The sequence below is a fragment of the Pan paniscus genome, chromosome 3, assembly GCF_029289425.2.
Source record: "Pan paniscus chromosome 3, NHGRI_mPanPan1-v2.0_pri, whole genome shotgun sequence".
In the NCBI taxonomy this organism is placed as follows: domain Eukaryota; kingdom Metazoa; phylum Chordata; class Mammalia; order Primates; family Hominidae; genus Pan; species Pan paniscus.
In genome coordinates, this window is record NC_073252.2 from 151,613,673 (window position 1) to 151,635,804 (window position 22,132).

The 22,132-nt window shown below is 39.3% G+C and overlaps 1 protein-coding gene across 4 annotated transcripts in view; it reads right to left on the reverse strand.

Moving 5' to 3' along the window:
- The window catches only part of RNF175 (ring finger protein 175), a 49,792-nt gene that overhangs the window by 15,418 nt on the left and 12,242 nt on the right, over positions 1 to 22,132 (reverse strand). For all 4 annotated transcript variants that reach the window (XM_034959303.3, XM_034959300.3, XM_034959299.3 and 1 more), the window contains one exon: positions 2,448 to 2,602. In XM_034959303.3, coding sequence (XP_034815194.1) covers positions 2,448 to 2,602 — 155 coding nt within the window. The remainder of the gene's footprint in view (positions 1 to 2,447; positions 2,603 to 22,132) is intronic.

Below are 22,132 nucleotides of genomic sequence, written 5' to 3' on the forward strand. Positions count from 1 at the left end.
TTGTTCTGAAGGTTGTGTGAGCTAATGTATTGATGTTTATTGACTTGGCACACTAAATGCTCAATATGTCATATCACTGTTATGGATGTGTTCGGTTTTCCAAATCTCAAGCCCCACTTCTCCTGCCATTTTCCTGCTTATTGCGGGTACCTATTTTCAGGAACAGTAGAGTCCAGAACTTCCTTGCTACCCAGACTTACACTGTAAGGCAGATAAGCCAGATAGGAGATTGTTTAACTGCTTCAGAGCAGCCTCCAAAAGGAAAGCTTGGCCTTGGGCTGGATTCGATGTGATCAAGCCCAGCTCTTTGTGGCTAGTGTGTGTATGTGTGTGTGTGTGTTTTGTTTTGTTTTGTTTTGTTTTTGAGGTGGAGTCTTGCTCTGTTGCCCAGGCTGGAGTGCAGTGGCATGACCCTGGCTCACTGCAACCTTTGCCTCTGGGTTCAAGTGATTCTCCTGCCTCAGCCTCCCGAGTAGCTGGGATTACAAGCACCTGCCACCACACCCAGCTACTTTTTGTATTTTTAGTTGAGACAGGACTTCACCATGTTGGCCAGGCTGGTCTCAAACTCCTGACCTCAGGTGATCCACCCACCTCAGCCTCCCAAAGTGCTGGGATTACAGGCGTGAGCCATCGCATGTGTGGCTTATTTTTGACCCCGAACTTCGCTGCTTGCCAGACAAACCAACTGTAGTTGAGAGGAAACTCACTTCCCCTTCTTTGGGCACCCCATCCTGAAACAAGAGCTTGATGTGCTCTCAAAGAGAAACAGTAGGCTTTGAACTGCTGGTGCTGGAGACCACTGCTCATGGGTCTGCCTTCTACAGCAATGCTGATTTCTTCATCCAGCTCCCCTAGCCTGTAATGAAATCCTCTGCTTCCAAATGGAAGATAGTTAAAATGTGACTCACCTGTAATACAATAATTAAGCAAAGATCCATGGTAATTCTGGGGCCTATTGCCTCTTATGTACAGGAGCTCCATCCTGACTGCTCTTCTAGAAGAGGCCCTACTTCACCTTGCTCACTGATGTCTCTTCAAATGGCAGCTGAGTTTGCTTTATAAAGTCAGTGGAGCCTCTTGACTCTCAGACTATCCTCTAGGGCTTGGAGTTGTGCGGGCAGGAAGAAGCTGAGAGGACATGCTTTGGGCATGGGAAAGAGAGCGGACATATGCAAGCCATAAAGGGTAATGAGGCAGAATTTGGGTATTTCTTGTAATAAAGTTCCTCTGCATTGCACGAACTGATGTGCACAAAGACACTGCCTTTAGATAGGGTAATTCATTCTACAGTGGATAGGCGAACCATTCTCATGGAAATACAACATAGATTATATCCAGGGGATGAAAACAAGCACATTTTGATTCATCCCAAACTCAGAGCACTTTCACAAATCTTAAATAACTTAGAATATTTTCTAAGGAGAAAGGTACCATACATTCACTTTACCGATTGATAAGCCAGACACTACAAGGGCTGTCCAAGATCCCAAATTGGCCAGTTTATAAGGTCTCCTACCACCACCCAGACCTCTTCCTCTTTAGTTTAGTGGAACTGAACTAAAATACTCATAACATGAATTCATGTATTTGGATATCCATTTTTATCATCACATTTATTTATCTGATTTCTCATTGGATATTTTTCCTTCTCCTAACTTGAAGGAAAAGTTGATATACGTGTTTCCTACTTTTTTAGAGGACGAAGACAAATGTCTAAATAATCATAAAAGTATTTCACTGAAGCTTATGATTTATTCTTCCAAAAGGTCAAATTTAGCATTGTTTTATCACTATTTTACATTTTACACACTTTATCTCATTCCAGTTTTATCATGATGAGGATATGGATTTTATCCACAGAACAGGGAGGGCAAAAGCAAGCCTGTGGGCGCAGTATGTGATGATAAGCACTTTGGAAGGATTTGTGAATGATACAATGGAGTTATACAAATCTTTGGAGGCTGACAATGGTAATTAAAGTGACCATTGGAATATTAAACCATCATTTGTTATTAGAGTAATAAGTTGTCCATGACTTATGATTTATTACATGTTTTCAGGTTGAAACACAACTTTCAACTCTTGCTCTATTTTAAAATGTGTGACACAACTTATAGTGGAATAAAGAAAAATGCTGAGGTAAAAATAAACTTGCAAATAATGCTCTAGAAATTTTAAACAATAGTTTCACTTCTTTCTTCTGCATTTCACTAGCTAATATTTGAAGTAATAAATTTTACATGCATATCTGAATTGCCATTAAATAATGAAGACAAACTAAGACCAGTGTAGCTAATTTCTCAATTGTTTTGCTACCAAAGGTAAAAGACACGTAAAAGAAATGTAACCCCCCCACTCCCCAACCCAGGAAAATGGCAATAAAATATGCTTTGTAATATTTAAAATAAAGGGGCTCCTGGGGAAGGAATGTATGGAATACATACCGTGGTGTCCTTCCTGAGAGGGGTTTTCGGGTAGCTCTGAAGAGGATGTAACTGGTAATAACGGAGAACATCCCCCACATAGACAGAAACCGCCACCAGTATAATTTTATCGTGAAATATAAGGGGACAACCCACATCTGCAACAAGGTCACCAGCTGTCAGAGAAATGAACAGGAAGTCTCTTTCAATGACCAAGTGCCTGAATGGCATCTCCACTATTAAATGAGTCTGAAGCATCTCTGGGAGAACCACCTTCACCATCATGTCTGTACCATGCAACTGGTTCACCATCAAACTGTAAGCTTCCCTAGACAGGCCAGGCTATGGGGAGTATGGGCACAATTATCTGAAAATTCCAATGGGAAACAATCCAAAATACCCGCCCTCTGTCACTTCCTTTCATCTGACAATTTTAGATTAAAGGCCTTTGGGGCCTCCATAGAGATGTGATTTTGGACAAGGGAGCCTCACTTTAGTTGTATAATTGGGGGTACGGATGCTTGCACTGCTTCCCTGCACTCACTGAGGCGGGGATCAAACGAGATCAGGAATGGAAAGCACTCTGAAAACCATACTGCACTACACAGAGCCCAGGGGCTTTGTTACTGTCATGTACCCATACGAAAGTGACAGCAATGTCAAAGGAGGAAGTGGAGGTCAGAGTTTCAGAGAAGCCCCTGGGATGTCTTCTGCCTGCAGTCCCAGGGCACTCTGCAAGCTTTCCTGTTCGTTTGGTGCATAAACCCTTTGTGATCTATGCCATTGACCTGAGTCCAAGTAGCCTTCAGAGGGTCCTTTAATCTGGTCCCATTCCCATAGGTCAGGGAGCAGGGCAGAGTGAACTGACTGTCTGTGGGTCACTGATGTGATATGGTTACCATAGCTACACTCCTACTCCTCGAAGCAGGCCTAGTACCAGCTAGTCACCCCTCTTGGGAAAAGCAGACAGCTTTAATCAATAGCAATGTCCTTTGGTCTTTCATGTTTTCTCGCATTCAGATTAAACACCTCTTATTTGCTCAGAATGAACATAAGGGGAACGGCAAAGAGGGTTTTGTCTCAAGGGTGTACGTTAACTAATTTTTAGTGGTAGCCTGCAGCGCTCTGTTGAGGATTCTGAGCCTGGATCCTTGTTTAGTGGTAGAGTCTTATAATCAGTTAATGAAGTCTGCCAGCAATGTGGGAAGAGTGGTTAGAGCTTGCTTATTGCATATTCATCATCCTGAGTATTAAAAAGGCTGCTGCCATTTGTTTTCTTTACCTTCTCAATCTTCGCAATAGAAAAGGGAGGCTTAGAACAAAAGAGTCTATGGATATATTGTTGGATCCTTTAAACAGGTCTTGGTGATAATAGTCTAAGGTCAATGACCAAAGCTCTTGGACAGGACTTCAAGATAGAAATGAGAAAGGCAAGACCACAGCCATTCTTCTTTCAATGTCAGATAAGAAGACATTTCCCAGGCTCACCATTCTCCTTTGATTGCTCCATCCTCATAAATGATCTGAAGTCTTCTTAGAATTGCTCTGAATCTTCTTTCAGAGAACCCTAGAGTTGTTATCATAGATATGCACTTGAACAAAAACACACACGGAGCAAGTCTGAGGTGAGTATCTGAGGAGTTCGGGAACAAATCCTATAACTTCAATTTTTGTTTTTTTAACTTCAAGGAATACTTTCAGGGAAAAAAATCCACTCTTTAATCTTGCCTCCATTTATCAGATAACTGCTTTAAATTTCCGTCCTACTTTGTGGGTGTGGAAAATGAATGAGTTAGCACATTTATGTAATTGAGATAAATACACATACACAAATAGGAAAAACAAGCTTTACTTAAGGAAGTAGAATAGTTTTCAAGAGGACCCGAAACCATATGCTAAGTAACCAAGACTCAAGATGTGCTTACTTAAGCATTCACCAACTTTGACCCTCTGCTATTGACAGTAAAAGTATGCAGCACCATGGCCTGGTGTGGTGGCTCATGCCTGTAATCCCAGCAGTTTGGGAGGCTGGGGTGGATGGATTTCTTGAGCTCAGGAGCTTGAGACCAGCCTGGGCAACATGGCCAAACCCTGTCTCTACAAAAATTAGCCAGGCATGGTGGTATGTGCCTGTAGTCCCAGCTACTCAGAAGGCTGAGGTGGGAGGACCACCTGAGCCCTTGAGGTCAAGGCTGCAGTGAGTTGAGATCATGACACTGCACTGGGTGACAGAGTTAGACCCTGTCTTAAAAAAAAAAAAGTGTGTAGCACCTTAACAAAAATCTTATCAGCATATTGGTCATTTATTTTCTGTAGCTGATTTTGGAGATAGTTCTTTATCATAAATTATACATTTGCTGACTTAAAAGATCATTACTTCTGGTAGTAAAGAAGGAAATGGACATGAACTTCATCTTTCAAAGTCTGGTCATCTGTCATTTGCATTTTTCCTCTTTCTATTTTAAGAATTTGATTCATTTTTATATTTCCCCATAAAATACTGGAGTTTTTTAAAATAAAAACTTGAGTTGGTTCATTTTAATTCAGTGGAACTACTATGCTCTTATATTTTATACTTTAGATCTAAGCCAAAATATAAGACTAATCAATTTCTTCTAATCCATGGAGTTACAATCCATGATAGTTTGGAGCTACAGCTGGACTATATTTTAATAAAACCAGTTCTCTTCCTGTAGATCCATAAGTATGAACAATTTCTAGAAGATGTCAAATTTCTCTTGATGCCTAGATTTAATTAATAGTGAGTAACAATGTTCAATGTACAGACATTGTACTTTTAAAAATAGGCTTTGGAGATCAAAAAGGAAAAGAAAGCAAAAAATCATTAGAATGTATTATGTATGCAAATATTTTATTTCTTAACTATCTTTAAAATGTAACCCAGCACCATATTTTCTCAATATATGAAGGGAAAGTTCAGTAATTTGCTCTGTGAATTCAATGATTGCATGGCTAGTCATTTTGAAATGAGAGACACATTTCATATCAATTTAAAAGATTCTTTATCAATTTCCAGAGCAGTTAAAAGTTCTCATTTTAAATAGTAACTGCCATATATGAAATGTAGGAATGCTGTCCCTCATAAATAAACACATGAAATACATGAAATCGAGGCACATACATGCAAAGAAGGAAGCCTGGCATCTGGAACTCATTAATAATGCCACAGGGGTCACCATCTGGGCATGTGTGTGTAAAACACATCTGCACTACTGGCAACGGGTGGCTCATGCATCTGGATCACATCACTCACGTTCTCCCCAACCACATATCATAGCAGGAGGAATTTCCTGATGAATCAGATGCTGCCCAAAAGTACCATGGTTTTTTTGTGTTGCCATGCACATAATGAATCTGAAAAGAATTACAGATCAAGCCAAAACAAAGATACCTTTCATTTGGCTAATTGTACAGAATGATGAATGGGCCGTGCAATATTAAAAGAAAGAAGGAAAGAGAAAGAAAGAAAGAGAGAGAGAGAGAGGGAGGGAGGAAGGAAGGAAGGAAACAAGGAAACAAGGAAAAAAAGAAAAAAATAAATAAATTATGTGTGTTAATTTCCTCTGCACTGCAAATCCCAAACTATCTGCAATCATTTGTGTGTGGAGGGTGGTGGGATGGTGGAGGCAGGGCAGTGGTGTGCTCAGAGGTAAGCAGAAAATTATCATAAAAAAATACCCAGGAAACAATGCTGCTATTAGTAAAAGACAATGAAGGAGAGTGTGAATATAAAGCAAGTAGGAAGAAAGTATGGGTTGGCACGTGGTGACTCATGCCTGTAATCTGAGGACTTTGGGAGGCCGAGATGGGTGGATCCCTTGAGGCCAGAAGTTTGAGACCAGCCTGGGCAACATGGTGAAACCCCATCTCTACTAAAAATACAAAAATTAGCTGGGCGAGGTGGCACACGCCTGGAATCCCAGCTACTTGGGTGGCTGAAGCGTGAGAGTTGTTTGAACCTGGGAAGCGGAGGTTGCAGTGAGCCGACATCCTGCCACTGTACTACAGCCTGGGTAACAGAGCAAGACTCTGTCTCAAAAAAAAAAACAAAAACAAAAAACAAAAAACAAAGAAGAAGAAGAAAATATGGAAATGGAATATTGGCATACAAAGGTTCCTTAGAAATTCAGTTGGTTCACTTTTTTTAATCTCCACATCAATCTAGATGGCTGATTTTGTTATTTAAACTTTTAAAGGAGATTCTGCAATGTTATGTACATATGTATTTAAGTATGTAAGTATTTGTGTCTTGCCTCATTTTAAAAAGATTTGAGCAGACACAATGCTTTATTGGCCCAGTAATATTTTCTAGTATTTCACAGCTATTAATAGGCAGGAAGGTTGATTTAAATAGAGCAATGCTTCAATCTGGAAAATTATTTGCACTGTATTGAGGCAAGTTAATAGTGTGTCTGAAACCCAAGTTCTGGGCATGTAGTCATCAGGCCTTCTACTGATTTGTGAAGTCAGAGAAGGATTTTTTTTTGGCACTCTTCTGTCTGCTTGCTGCAGATATGGAAAGTAACTGCACATAAAAGAAGGTGGAGAGGGTGATGTTGAATGAAATTTTATTTCTAGTTAAATGCTGTTCAAAGCATTTGGAAACGATTTAACTTTGAGGCTTTGCCTACGTCTATAACATACCAAGATTACCAGCTGGAAAGGGAAAAATTCAAATACCCAGATGCTTGGACTATGCTGTGCTAAAAATGCGACTATTTGAAAACATCCAGGTATTTAGGAGTATCCCACATAAAATAAGAATTTCCCACCTTCTTTCCACTTTTGACATCACATAGGAGCAGTTAACATCATATTTCTATACTTTATTTTCTAAATAAACCATTTCTTTTGCTTTAGGTATTTATAATAAGCTGCTCTGATGTACACAGCTCCTACAGACCACAGGACATAATCTATCTAGACAAATTTAAAAGACCACGTCAGAAGACGGGCATACTTGTTAATAAGTTGTATCTGAAAATATTCTGAGCTTTTTGAATTAGTCTGTGTCCTCTTTAAGTACATGATCTGAATTATGCATGAAAGAATGTGAAAATAATAATCCTTTATAATGAATAATACCTTCAGGGTAAAAATAATATGCATAAATAATAATACATTCAGTGTACAAAGCTTTTACACATATTACTATAAGTGCACTTCCTACTTTTTTTCTAACTTCCATCCCTTGCTTTTCTGTAAACTCCCATTCCAACAGTAAGTAACCTGGCTCCCACTAGCTGCTATTTACTTAATTGTTCAATTCCTGTGTACATACACAGCGGTATGATAATTGTTAATTTGTATCCCCACGGGGAACAATTTTATCAAGTGGAATACAGTGCTTTTTTGCAGTTCCTATTGCCTTCATCTTACAGACTCTGCACATTTCCAAAGTTACTTAAAGAGGGGACGATACTTTTCCCCTCTCTACCCTTCAGTGAGGTAGTTTTCCATATTTTTAATGCAGTTAGATCCCCTTGCACAGTCTGCATTTCTCCCTGGAATCCCCCAACCTCCTAAATGATTCTTAAAAATGTTCCTATTTTGAAGTCTGGTTTTTGTGCTGTACAGCTCTGTGACATTTGACAAATGCATAATATATTGTACCCACAAATACAATATTACACAAATTAATTTTACTACTCCAAAATTCCTGACCTATTTATTTTCCTCTCTTCCCCTCAAACCACTGATTGTTTTGCTGTCTCTATAGTTCTGTGGTTTTCAGAATGTCATATAATTGAAACCATATAGTATGTAGCTTTTTCACATTGGTTTGTTTCACTATGACTTGTTTCACCAAAGTTCATCCATGTCTTTTCATGACACAATAGCTTATTTCTTTTTATTATTGAATAGTATTCCATTGCATGAATGTACCACAGTTTATTTATCCAGCTTTTAAAGGATATCTTGGTTGCTACCAGTTTTGTGCAATTATGAATAAAGGTGCTGTAAATATTTGCATGCAGGTTTTTGTGTGAATGTAGGTTTTCAATTTAACTGGGTAAATACCCGGTAGAGTGATTATATAGTAAGCCTATGTTTAGCTTTGTGGGAGACTGCCAAACAGCCTTCAAAAATAGCTTTACCATTATTTGCATTCCCAACAACAAGAGTTCCTGCTACTCCACATTGTCATCAGTATTTGGTATTGTCAGTTTTTCGAATTTTAGCTATTCTAATAGGTGTGTAGTGTTATCTTATTATTGCCTTAATTCTCTAATGACACATGATGAGATGATGAGCTCCTTTTCATATGCATATTTACCATCTGTAAGTTTTCCTTAGTAGGAATTAATTAATTACATGTGTAATTAATTACATAAGTTAATCCAGATCTTTTGCCATTTTTAATGAGTTGTTTTCTCGTGGTTGAGTTTTAAGTATATTTTGGATACAAGTCCTTTATCAGATATATGTGTTTGCAAATATTTTCTCCAAGTCTGGCTTGTTTTTTCATTCTCTCTCTTTTTTTTTTTTTTTTTTTTGAGATGTTGTCCCGCTCTGTCGCCCAGGCTGGAGTGCAGTGGCGTGATCTCGGCTCACTGCAAGCTCCGCCTCCTGGGTTCACGCCATTCTCCTGCCTCAGCCTCCCGAGTACCTGGGACTACAGGCACCCGACACCACACCCAGCTAATTTTTTGTATTTTTTAGTAGAGACGGAGTTTCACCGTGTTAGCCACGATGGTCTTGATCTCCTGACCTAGTGATCTGCCCGCCTCGGCCTCCCAAAGTGCAGGGATTACAGGCTTGAGCCACCATGCCTGGCCTCATTCTCTTAACAGTATCTTTTCCATAGCAGTTTTTAATTTCAATAAAATCTACCTTATTTATATTTTCTCTCATGGATCATGCTTTTGGTACCATATCTAAAAATCCACCATCAAATACAAGTAAATCTAGATTTTTTTCCTATGTTATCTTCTCAAAGTCTTACAGTTTTGCATTTTTCATTTAGGCCCAAGATTCATTTCGAATTAATTTTTCTAAAAGGTGTATTGTATGTTCTGTGTCTGTGTCTATTTTTTTTTTTTTGGCATATGAAAATCCAGTTGTTCCACAACCATTTGTTGGAAAGACTATCCTTTCTCTATTGAATTGCCTTTGTCCTTTGTCATGGATCAGTTGACTATATTTGTTTGGGGGTCTATTTGTGGGCTCTCTATTCTGTTCCATTGACCTATGTGTCTATTCTTTCACCAGTACCATGCTATATTTATTACTGTAGCTTTACAGTAAGTCTTGAAATTGGGCAGTGTCAGTCCTCCAACTTTGTCTTTCAGTGTTGTGTTGTCTATTGCGGGTCTTTTGCTTTTCCACATGAACTGTAGAATCAGTTTGTTGACATACACAAAGTACCTTGCTGAGATTTTAGTTGAGATTGTGTTTAATCTATAGATCTATAGATCAAGTCAGGAAGACTGGACATATTGATATTGAATCTTCGAATCTATGAATATGGAATAATCTTTCCATTAATTTATATCTCTTTTCACTGTATAGATCCTGTACATATTTTGATAGATTTATGACTAAGTATTTATATTTTTTTGGTGCAACTGTAAATGGTATTGTGTTTTAATTTCAAATTCTAATGGTTCATTACTGGTAACAATTGACTTTTGTATATTTACTTTGTATCTTCCAACCTTGCTATAATCACTTATTATTTCCATGAGTTTATGTTGAATCTTTGAGATTTTCCATATAGACAATCATGTAAGATGGTTTTAATTTTTCTTTCTAATCTGCATACCTTTTATTTCCTATCTTGCTGCACTAGCAAGGACTTCCTGTACAATGTTGAATAGGAGTGGTGAGACAGGACATTCTTTCCTTCTTCCTTATCTTACAGGGAAATCATCCAGTTTCTCACCATTAAGTATGTTAGTTGTAGGCTTTCTGTAGGCACTCTTTATCAAGTTGGGAAATTCCCTTTTATTCCTAGTTTGCTGAGAGTTTTACATGAATGCATGCTAGACCTTGCCAAATGCTCCTGCTACATCTATTGATATGATCACAGGACTTTCTTCTTTAGCCTCTTGATGTGATTATTTACATAAATTGATTTTTAATTGTTCAGTCAGCCTTTCATATCTGGAATAAATCTCACTTGATTGTGGTGTATAATTCATTTTATACATTGTTGGATTTGATCTGCTAATATTTTGATGAGGATTTTTGGATTTATGTTTTTGAGAGATTTTGGTCTACAGTTTCCTTTTCTTGTAATGTCTTCATATGGTAAGTCTTGAAATTGGGCAGTGTCAGTCCTCCAACTTTGTCTTTCTGGTTTTTTTATGAGAGTGATGCTGGCCTCAATGAATGAATTTGCAAGTACTCCCTCTGTTTCTATTTTCTGGGAGAGATTGTAGAGAACTGGTATCATTTCTTCTTTAAATGTTTGGTAGAATTTACCAGTGAAACTACCTGGGCTTGGTGCTTTCTTTTTTGGAAGGTTATTAATTATTGATTGAAATTTTAAATTGATATAGGCCTATTCAGTTCATCTATTTCTCCTTGTGCGAGTTTTGGTATAGTTTGTGTCTTTCAAAGAATTAGCCCACCTTATCTAATTTATCCAAATTTGTGTGCATAGAATTGTTTGTAGCCTTTTCTTTTTATGTCCATGGGATTAGTAATGATGATCTCGTTTTCTTTTCTCTTTTTTCAGGGAGACAGGGCCTCACTCTGTGACCCAGGCTGGAATGCAGTGGCACAACCATAGCTCACTGTACCTCCAACTCCTGGGCTTAAGCAATCCTCCTGCCTCAGCCTCCTGAGTAGCTAGGACTACAGGCACGTGCCATGATGCCTGGCTAATTTTCAAATTTTTTGTAGAGATGGGGTCTCATTATGTTGCCCAGGCTGGTCTTGAACTCTTGGCCTCAAGTGATCCTCCCACCTCAGCCTCCCAAGTGCTGGGATGACAGGTGTGAGTCACTAAGCCTAGCCCAATTTTCTTTTATAATATTAGTAATTTGTGTTTTCTCTTTTTTTTTTCTTGGTTAGTCTGGCTAGAGGTTTATCAGATTTATTGATCTTTTCAAAGAACCAACTTTTGGTTTCATTGTGTTTCCTCTACTGATTTCCTATTTTTAATTTCATCAGTTTTTGCCAAAATTTATATTATTTATTTTCTGTTTGTTGTAGGCATAAATTACCCTTCCTTTTCTAGTTTCCTCAGGTGGATTTTTAGATTATTGATTTTAGACTTTTCTAATATATGCATTCAATGGTATGAATTTTCCTCTAAGCACTGCTTTTGCTGCATCCCAGAAATTTTGATAAGTTGCATTTTCATTTTCATTTAAATTATTTTAAAATTTCTCTGGAGTTTCTTCTTTGACCCATGTGTTATTTAGTATTATGTTATTTAATCTGAAAATATTTTTGGAATTTTCCATGCTTTCTGTTATTAATTTCTAGTTTAATTCATTGTGGTTTGAGAGCATAGGTTGTATAATTTCTATTCTTTTAAATTTATTTTGGAGTGTTTTATGGCTCAGAATGTAGTGTATTTTGGTGAATGTTCCATGTGATGTCAAGAAGAATATATACTCTGTTGTTGTTGGATGAAGTATTCTATAAATATCATTTACAGCAAGCTGATGAATGGAACTGTTCAGTCAATTATGTCCTTACTAATTTTATGCCTGCTTGATCTATCAACTACTAAAAGATGTATTAAAATCTTTAACTATAATGGTCAATTTGTTGATTTCTCTTTGCAGTTCTATCAGTTTTTGTTTCATATATTTTGATGCTCTTTTGTTAGATGCATACATATTAAGAATTTCTTCTTAAATAACTGACCCCTTTATCATTATGTAATGCCCTTTCTTTCTTTCTTTTTTTGAGGCAGAGTCTCACTCCGCTGCCCAGGCTGGAGTGCAGTGGAGAGATCATGGCTCACTGCAGCATTGACCTCCTGGGCTCAAGCCATTTTCCCATCTCAGCCTCTGGAGTAGCTGGGACTACAGGAGCATGCCACTATGCCTGGCTAATTTTTAAATTATTTATAGAGATGGGGTTTCATCATGTTACCCAAGCTGGTTTTGAACTCCTAGGCTCAAGCGATCCTCTCTCCTCAGCCTCCAAGTAGCTGGAACTACAGGTGCATGCCGCTACATCTGGCTAATTTTTTTTTTTTTTTTGGTAGAGATAGGGTGTCACTTTGTTGCCCAAGCTGGTCTCGAGCTCTTGGCTCAAACAATCCTCCTACCTTGGGCTCTCAAAGTGCTGGAATTACAGGCATGAGCCACTGTGCCAAGCCAAATGCCCTTTCTTATCCCTGATAATTTTCCTTGTTCTGAAGTCCACTTTGTCTGAAATTAATATAGCTGGTCCAGCTTTCTTTTGATTAGTGTTAGTATGGAATATCTTTTTCCAAATCTTTACTGTTGATATATCTGTAACAACAAATAACTGCATCTTGTTTTTGTAAACTAATCCACTCTGAAAATCTTTGTATTTTAATTTTTATATTTAGACCATTCACATTTGAAGTGATTATTGATATAGTTGGATTAATATCTACCATGTATGTAACTATTTTCTATTTGTTGCACTTGTTCCTTGCATCTTTCTCCCTCTCTCTCTGCCTTCTCTGGTTTTAACTGGGTATTTTATGAGATTCCATTTTCTCTCCTCTATTAGTATATCAATTATACTCCTTTACAATTATTTCTAGTGGTTTCTCTAGAGTTGCAAAATACATCCATAACTAATCCAAGTCCATTCTCAAATAACACTTACAGCTTTGTTGGTATTATAGGTACCTTATAACAGAAATCACAATTCCTCCCTCCGATTTCTTATAATACTGCTATCATTCATTTCAGTTATCCATATAACATAATCACCCAATACACTGTTCCTATGTTTACTTTGAACAATTAATCTATTAGAGGAATTAAGAATAAGAAATAGGGCCGGGTGTGGTGGCTCATGCCAGTAATCCCAGCACTTTGGGAGACTGAGGTGGGTGGATCATGAGGTCAGGAGTTTGAGACCAGCCTGACCAACATGGTGAAACCTTGTCTCTACGAAATACAAAAATTAGCTGGGTGTTGGGGCAGGCGCCTGTAATCCTAGCTACTTGGGAGGCTGAGGCAGGAGAATTGCTTGAACCCAGGAGGCGACGGGTACAGTGAGCCGAGATCACGCCATTGTACTCCAGTGACAGAGCGAGACTCTGTCTCAAAATAAAAAATAAAAGAAAGAAAGAAAGAAAAAGTTTTATTTTATCTCTATTTATTCTTTCTCTGACATTCTTTCTTTCTTTATGTAGATTATCTGAGTTTCTGGCCTAAATCACTTTACTTCTTTCTGAAGAACTTTTAAAAAACACTTCTTACAGGTCAGAACTACTGGTAATGAATTCCTCATTTTTTGTTTGTCTGATAAAGTCTTTATTTCTCTTTCACTTTGAAGTGAATTTCTCTGGATGTAGAATCCTAGACTGCTGGGATTTTTTCTTTCAATACTTTAAATATTTTACTTCACTTTCTTCTTGTTTGCATAGTTTGTTTTTCCCCTCTCTGGCTGCTTTTAAGGTTTTCCTTCATCTTTGGCTTTCCGTAGTGTGAATTTGATATACCCAGGTATAGATTTCTTGGTATTTACCCTACTTGGTGTTCTCTGAGTTTCTTGGATTTGTGGTTTGGTGTCTCCTTAATCTTGAAAAATTATTGGTCATTATTATTTCAAATATTTTTTCAGTTCCATTATCTCTTCTTCTCCTTTTGGTATTCCAGTATGTGTATGTTATATTTTTTGAAAATGTTCCATAGTTCTTAGATATCCTGTTCTATTTTCTTTTCACTCTTTTTTTCTCTTTGCATCTCATTTTGGGAAGTTTCTACTGACATTATCTTCAAGCTCACTAATTCCTTCCTCAGCTTTGTCCAATCTATTGATGAGGCCATTCAAGACATTCTTCCTTTCTGGTACGATTTTTTTTTTGTTTTATTTTTAGCATTTTAAAAGGTTCTTTGTAAGTTTCCACTTCTCTGATTACATTATCCATCTATGCTTGGATGTTGTCTACTTTTTCCATTAGAGATCTAAGCATATTAGCCATCATTATTTTAAGTTTTATTTTATTTTTAATTGAAAAATAATAATTGTATATATTTATGAAGTACAATGTGATGTTTCTGTACATGTATACATTGTGAAATGATCAAATCAGGCTAATTAGCATATCTATCACCTTAAATATTTATCATTTTTTTGCAGTGAGAACATTTAAAAATCCTCTCTTAGCTATTTTGGGACATTCAATATGTTTATGTTAACTACAGTCACCATGCTGTGCAATAGAATACCAGAATTTATTCCTCATATCTAACTGAAACTTTGTACTTGTTTACCAATATGTCTTCTTTCCCCATCTACCCACCCCTCTACAGCCTCTGGTAGCCACCATTCTACTCTACTTCTGTGAGTTTGACTTTTTAATCATAATTATTTTAAATTCCTGGTCTGATAATTCCAAAATCTCTCCCATATCTGAGTCTGGTTCTTTATCTCTTCAGACTGTGTTTTTTTCCTCCTTCTAGCATGATTTGTAATATTTGGTTGAAAAGCAGACATGATGTATTGAGTAATAGAAGCTGAGATAAACAGGCCTTTAGTGTGAGGTTTTGTATTAATTTGGCTAGGAGTTGGGCTGTGTTTAATGTTTGCTGTAGTTGTAGGTGTCAAAGGCTTCAATTTCCACTAGTGTCCTTGTTTCTGTCTCTGCGGTTGTCTTTGGGTTTCCCTAAACATTCCTTCTTATATAGAGTGTAAGCCTTGCAGCTCTTTCAGCTCTAACTTTTGGCTATTACACTGGACACCTGTTGATGTGGTGGCAGGGTGTAAGGATAGTGGGAGCATTCTGTTATCATATGGTTAAGTCTCTTTTAGGCCTGTGTCCCTGGGGTGGCCTTTACAAGTGTTTCTCAACTATTTTGTTTCCCCTTAGGTGACACAGGAAGGCTAGAGGGAGCTGGAGTTGGGTTATTTCTCTCCCCTCATATTGGATGAGGCTCTGATCAATCTTTTCCCTTGCTGTGGTAGGCCTTGTTATGGAGAACATTCTGGATCTGCTTCAAAGTGGTCACTTTTCCCCTCCCCTGCTGGAAGCATGAGAGCACTTCTTGGGTTTTCATTGTCAGACCCCGGTGGGGTAGCTGGAGGTAAAACCTAAACAAAATGTGGGGTCCCTGACTGTGGCTCCCAGGAGTTTCTCACTCTCACACTACTCTATGCACTGCTTCCAGCAATCCTTCAGAGTTACTACATTTGATATGGCATTGTCGCTTCTGCTTTCAGGAAGGAGATCTCAGCTGTGATTTCCTGCATTCATCTGTCTCTCTAGATTTTGAGGTGGTGGTTTTCCCTGTGACCTCAATTCTCTGACAGGTCCAAGAAAAGCCATTGATAATCAGTTTGGTCCGTTTTTTTCTTGTTGTAAGATAAAAGTGCTGACTTCCAAGCTTTTTATATGTTGGAGCTGAAACCAGAAGTCCTTCCTATTTTTTAAAATTTCATCATTTTAAATATTAGGAAACAAAGGCTCCTTGTGGTTAAATGAGTAGCTAGAATCTTCCCACTTCTAAGCCAGTACTCTTTCCTTTCACCATCCTGCCACATTCGGTTGGTGCAAAAGTAATTGTTGTTTTTGCTATTAAAAGTAATGGGAAAAACCACAATCACTTTTGCACCAACCTACTATATCTCACAAAATCAGCCCAGGAAAATGTCCTCAGAAAAAGCATGAGACTGAATAGCTGGGCATGGTGGCTCACGCCCGTAATCCCAGCACCTTGGGAGGCCAGCCAAGGCAGGCGGATCACCTGAGGTCAGGAGTTTGAAACCAGCCTGGCCAACATAGTGAAACCCCGTCTCTACTAAAATAAAAAAATTAGCTGGGCGCAGTGTCAGGCACCTGTAATCCCAGCTACTCAGGAGGCTGAGGCAGGAGAATCTCTTGAACCTGGGAGGCAGAGGTTGCAGTGAGCCGAGATCATGCCACTGCACTCCACCTGGGTGACAGAGTGAGATTCTGTTCCAAAAAAAAAAAAAAAATTCAGGCAGAATAGAAGGGGGTGGCAAGGCAGTATAAGCAGATGTACTGCTTTGAAAAAAAAACAATTCATTATCTCCTCATAGAGGATGTAAATCAATGGTTGAGCATTCTCTCTAGCTTTACAAAAGTGTCCAGAAAAGGATTCTTTTATTAGCAAACTGCTTTTACAGCATATGATTACGTTTGCACAAACGTTATAAACAAACAGTATCTATTGGATGCTTTCGGAGTCAACTAATAGTACTGAACACTTACTATGGATCAGCCACTGTACTAGAAATTCAGAGATATTTAATGAGCTTGTTCTTGATATGAGAGCAAATAACTAGTGAGGTTGGATTCTAGCCTCTCTGCAACTAATTAGTTATATGCCCTTGGCCAAGGTTTTTAATTTCTCTGAACTATATTTCACAAAGGGGATAAAAAATAATCACCTCTCAAGGTAACTGAGGTAATGTACAGAAAGCACTTATCATAGCTGTAATAATAATAGTAATTTATATATAGTAATTTTACGTATAATTATTATGAGTATTATAGTAATTATAATATATATTAATATGTTCCTAATATTGATAGAGGTTACAATATCAAGTCATGGAGATAAATTTCACTATGTAGCCCCTTGTAGAAAAGAGCCAGCAACGTTGTGAATCTTATGAACATGTTCAAAGCTCTCAGTAGCTAGTCTTATACATGCCAAGAAAAACAATTAAAAGCTAGCTTCTCTCTGGATGATAGGGCAATTTAGGTCAGCATTTATGGACACATGTCTGTCAAATTCCATCCCAAAGACTTTAAATTCAGTAGTGTATTAGGCCGTGGTTTTTTTTGATATTGTTCACCCAAGTATAAGAAAGCTGGAAACCAGTGTTAGAATAAGCTAGTGGTACTCTCGGAACAATTTCAAGCTCAAATGGTTGCAGACGTCACCAAGAGTGCCTGAAATGGCTGTGCTCTGATGACCACTCTGGAGGTGAATCCCCAAGAAGGAATGCAAAGCATGGGGCAAAGTCAAAGCTGCAGCATGGGAGAGCCTGGCCTCTCATCTTGAGCCACAGATTGAGTAGCCCCTCAATAGAGACATGCAGGGGAATGGGGCTACTCAACCTGTTCCTTTGGGACAATACCAATAATTAGATGGATTGATGTGCAAAGAAGTAGAATATATTCCAGAGACCAACAAAGTCTATGAGCTAACCCAGCAGAGTCTCAAGGCACCATGAGACCTGAATCTGTCCTTGACTATGGTGGGGGCAACTTTATGCAGGCTCCTGGCTTTGTCAAAGTGCTAGACAGGATCACCATGATCATTATCATCATGAGAGGCATGATAACAGGCACCTGGTCACCTCCAAGGTGATCCTTAGGACTACAGAGCCCCACTGGGTAGCCATAAAACATAGGAGCTGTGTGACAGAGGGACGTAGACATAGCAAACTTAGAGAGCAAAAGTGGGGTGACTAAAGGAGTCAGGGGGAGGTGGCAGTCAAAAGCAAGTCCCTGGAGAGGCACTGCAGGTAGCACAGCTTGTGCAGTTAGCAACAGGACACAACTCAGATGACTCCAGCTAACCAACAGAGGTCAGGGTCCGGGGTGTCCACCTAGTCCAGTGTAGCCTGAGTCATCTAAGGTCAGACCCTTCAATGGCCACAAGTCCTTAAAGGGGATTCTGAGGCATAGGCAGGTCTGTCTCTGGCCAGGTAGAGCCAGTGTGTAAGTGCCACACTTACACTTACTGGTGCAGTGACACACCCCCTCCAAGAGTTGACACAAGAGCAGCTGCTTCAAATATAAAATAAGGATGGTCTTTGTGCATATGCCACCTCAAAAATCACCAAATCTGGCCAGGCGCAGTGGCTCATACCTGTAATCCCAGCACTTTGGGAGGCCAAGGCGGGTGGATCACCAGAGGTCAGGAGTTTCAGACCAGCCTGGCCAACATGGTGAAACCCCATCTCTACTAAAAAATACAAAATTAGCCAGGTGTGGTGGTGGGCGCCTGTAATCTCAGCTACTCGGGAGGCTGAGGCTGGAGAATCACTTGAACCCGGGAGATGGAGGTTGCAGTGAGCCGAGATCGCGCCATTGCACTTCAGCCTGGGCAACAAGAGCAAAACTCCGTCTTAAAGAAAAAAAAAATCATCAAACGAAAATGTTGCAGGAGTGGTGTGACACAGTGCGAGTCAAGGGCTCCTGGAGCATTGTTTCCTTTCAAGGTCGGGGGCTTCCTATGCAAAATCCACACCTGTGTTACTATGGAAAAAGAACATTTTTTTCTACATCAATTTAGAGATAATGATTAATTTTAAAGAAAGAATGCATAAGGCTATGAACTGATTCCTTATGAATCCAGGTTTCTTCCTACATGAGGACTCTAGAAATTTTATCTTAGATACTTCCATTTTGCAGATAAGGAAACCATAGTTAGATATATTTAAAGAACTTTTCTTTGATATGAGTGAAGAACTAGTGAGGTTTGATTCTAGTTTCATTCACTTAAAAACATTATCCAAGTGCAATATATAGCGTGTTTATTATAATTGATAAGACAACGGTGACATGGCAGAAAATGGATACATTTGCTTTATAACAATAAAATGAGATTCCCCTTTCTAAAGAAAATGTTCAAAATTGCCTAAACTTAAATGTAATACAGAACTCAAAAGAATTCCTTTAGACCCTGTACTGTATAGGAAATAAATTCTATGACAGGTAATAATAAAATAATATATTGGTCTAAGTCAACACTTCATATGTTGCAGGCAAGTTGAGTCCCTCAGGCTCTATAATGGCCATTCCAAGACCCAGAACCATGTAGAGTGTTAACTGAGGACCTTTTCCCTTTGCAACACTTCTCCATTTAGTCCATGTTTGAATCTAAACCAGAGGATTTTAAAGTGTGGTTCCAGGACCAGCAGCTTCAACATTACCAGCACCATGAGGGAACTTGTTAGACATGCAAATTCTTGGGTCCCTGTTGAATCTGAAACTCTACAGACAGGACCCGGGAACTTGATTTAACAAGCTCTCTAGATGATTCTGATGCACCTTGCTCTAACCATTGAGAAATACTACTCTAAACATTGTGATGGCAAGGTCTCAGGCCCAACAAGGCCCACAGTATGACTCTCTGGCTCTGGTGGTGAACATGCTTGAATGAGATTGGTCTGTGAAAACGAAATCTTGCTCCATGTTGCTGAGGTCAGTGCAGTGTGTGCATGAACACATTTCCATGGATATGCAAACCATTAATGCCAAGATAGTTTACTACTAATGAAACAACATTAGACAGTGTCTTAGTCCATTTTGTGCTGCTATACTAGAATATGACAGATTGAGTAATTTACAATGAAAAGAAATTTATTTCTCACAGTTCTGGAGGCTCAGAAGTCCAAGATTGAATGGCTGGCATCTGGTGAGGGCCATCTTGCTGTATCATTTCATGGCATAAGACCAGAGGGCCAGAGAAAATGAGAGAGAGAAACTCATCCTTTTATAAGGAACCTACTCCTGCAATAAAGGCATTAGTCCATTCATGAAGGCAGAGCCCTCATGACCTAATTGCTTCTCATTAGGCCCCACCTCCCAACACTGTTGCATTGAGTATTATGTTTCCAACACATGAACTTTGGGGACACTCTCAAACCACAGCATTCTGCTCTGGCTCCAAAGTCATGTTTTTCTCACACATAAAATATATTCATTTCATCCCAATTGCCCCAAAGTCTTAACTTGTTCTGGTAAAAGTCCAGTGTCTCATCTAAATCAGATATGGATGAGACTCAAGGCACAATTCATCCTGAGGCAAATTCCCCTCTAGCTGTGAGCCTGTGAAATTAACAAGTTCTCTTCTTCCAAAATACAATGACAGGTCAGGCAGAGGATAGACATTCCCATTCCAAAAGGGAGAAATAGGCAAGAAGAAAGGAGTAACAGGCCCCAAGCGAGTCTAAAACTTAACAAGGTAAACAATACTAAATCCTAAAACTTGAGGATAATCTTCTTTGACTCCATGTCCTACTTTCTGGGCATAGTGAGGTAGGGTTTGGAACCTTGAGGCCTCAGGAACAGCCTTGCCCCCATGGCTTTGCTAGGCTTGGCCCACACAACTCTCACAGGTTGGAATCTCATGTCCATAGCTCTCCTAGGCTGGAGTTGCATGCTGCATGCCCATAGCTCTCCTAGGCTGGAGTTGCATGCTGCATGCCCATAGCTCTCCTAGGCTGGAGTTGCATGCTGGTAGTTGTGTAGTTCTGGGACTTGGGGGCATCCCCACCCCGAAGGGCTCCCCTAGGCCTAGTGAGGACTCTCTGCTATGGCTGTGACTCCACACTTCTGCTTGGCATTGTCCTCCTAGGCACTCTCTGTGGCAGCTCTGCCCCAAGACAAGTTTTTGCTTAGGCCCTCTGGTTGTCTGCAACATCCTTTGAAATCTAAGTGGAGGCTGCCATGGCCTCACAGCATGTGCCTACAGAATTAGCGCCACCAAAGTTTATAGATTGTACCTTCCAGAGCCACAGGTTGAGCTGCACCTGGGCTCCCTGGAGCCACAGCTGAAGCAGCCAAGGAGAATGATGCTGGAATTCAAGGAGCAGAGTCCTGAGGTGGCCCTGCTCACTGGTCTTGTGTAGGGTACAATGGGGAGTCACCCCAAACCATTCTACTCTCCTAGAGCTCTGGGCTTGTGATGGGAGGGGCATCCTTGAAGGTCACTGAAATGCCTTCAGGGTCATTTTCCTGTTGTCTTGATTACTTGCACCTGGCTTCCTTCTAGCTGTGTTAATCCCCTTTATCAAAGGGTCACTTGGCTGTACTGCAAGTCTTTTTATTCTTTACGTAGCCAGGCTGTGAGTTTTCCAAATTTTATATTGTTTCTCTTTTACTTATAAATTCCATCTTTAAATCATTTATCTCTTCTTTCATTTTACTATATGCAGTTAAAAGAAGCCATGCAGGTCCTTCAATATATTGCTTAGAAATTTCTTTCACCAGATATCCTGGTTCATTGCTCTTAACTCTGCCTTCCATAAAGCCCTCCAGCATGGACACAGTTAAGCCAAGTTCTTTGTGACTTTATAATGAGGATGGCCGTTACTTCAGTTTCCGATACCTTGTTCCTCATTTTCTGTCTAAGACCTCAGGATAATGGCTTCTATTGTTCATATTTCTACCAACATTCTGACCATGACCACTTAAGTGATCGCTAAAAAGTTTCAGCCTTTCTCTATAGTTCTTTTCTTCTTCTGAGCCCTCACTAGACTTGCCTTTAATACTCCATTACAGCAAGACCAGCTGTTTCTAGCCTGTTCCTTCAAACTCTTCCAGCCTCTGCCCAATTACACAGTTCCAAAGCTGCTTCCCCATTTTCAGGCATTTGTTATAGTAACAGACCCACTTCTTGGTATCAATTTTCTTTCTTAGTCTGTTTTCTGCTGTTATAACAGAATACCACAGACTGGGTAATAAATAATAAACAGCAATGTATTGCCTCATGGTCTGGAGGCTGGAAAGTACAAGACAGAGGGATTTGCATCTTGCAAGGGCCTTCTTGCTGTGTCATCTCATGGCAGAAGGTGAGAGGGCAAGACAGAAT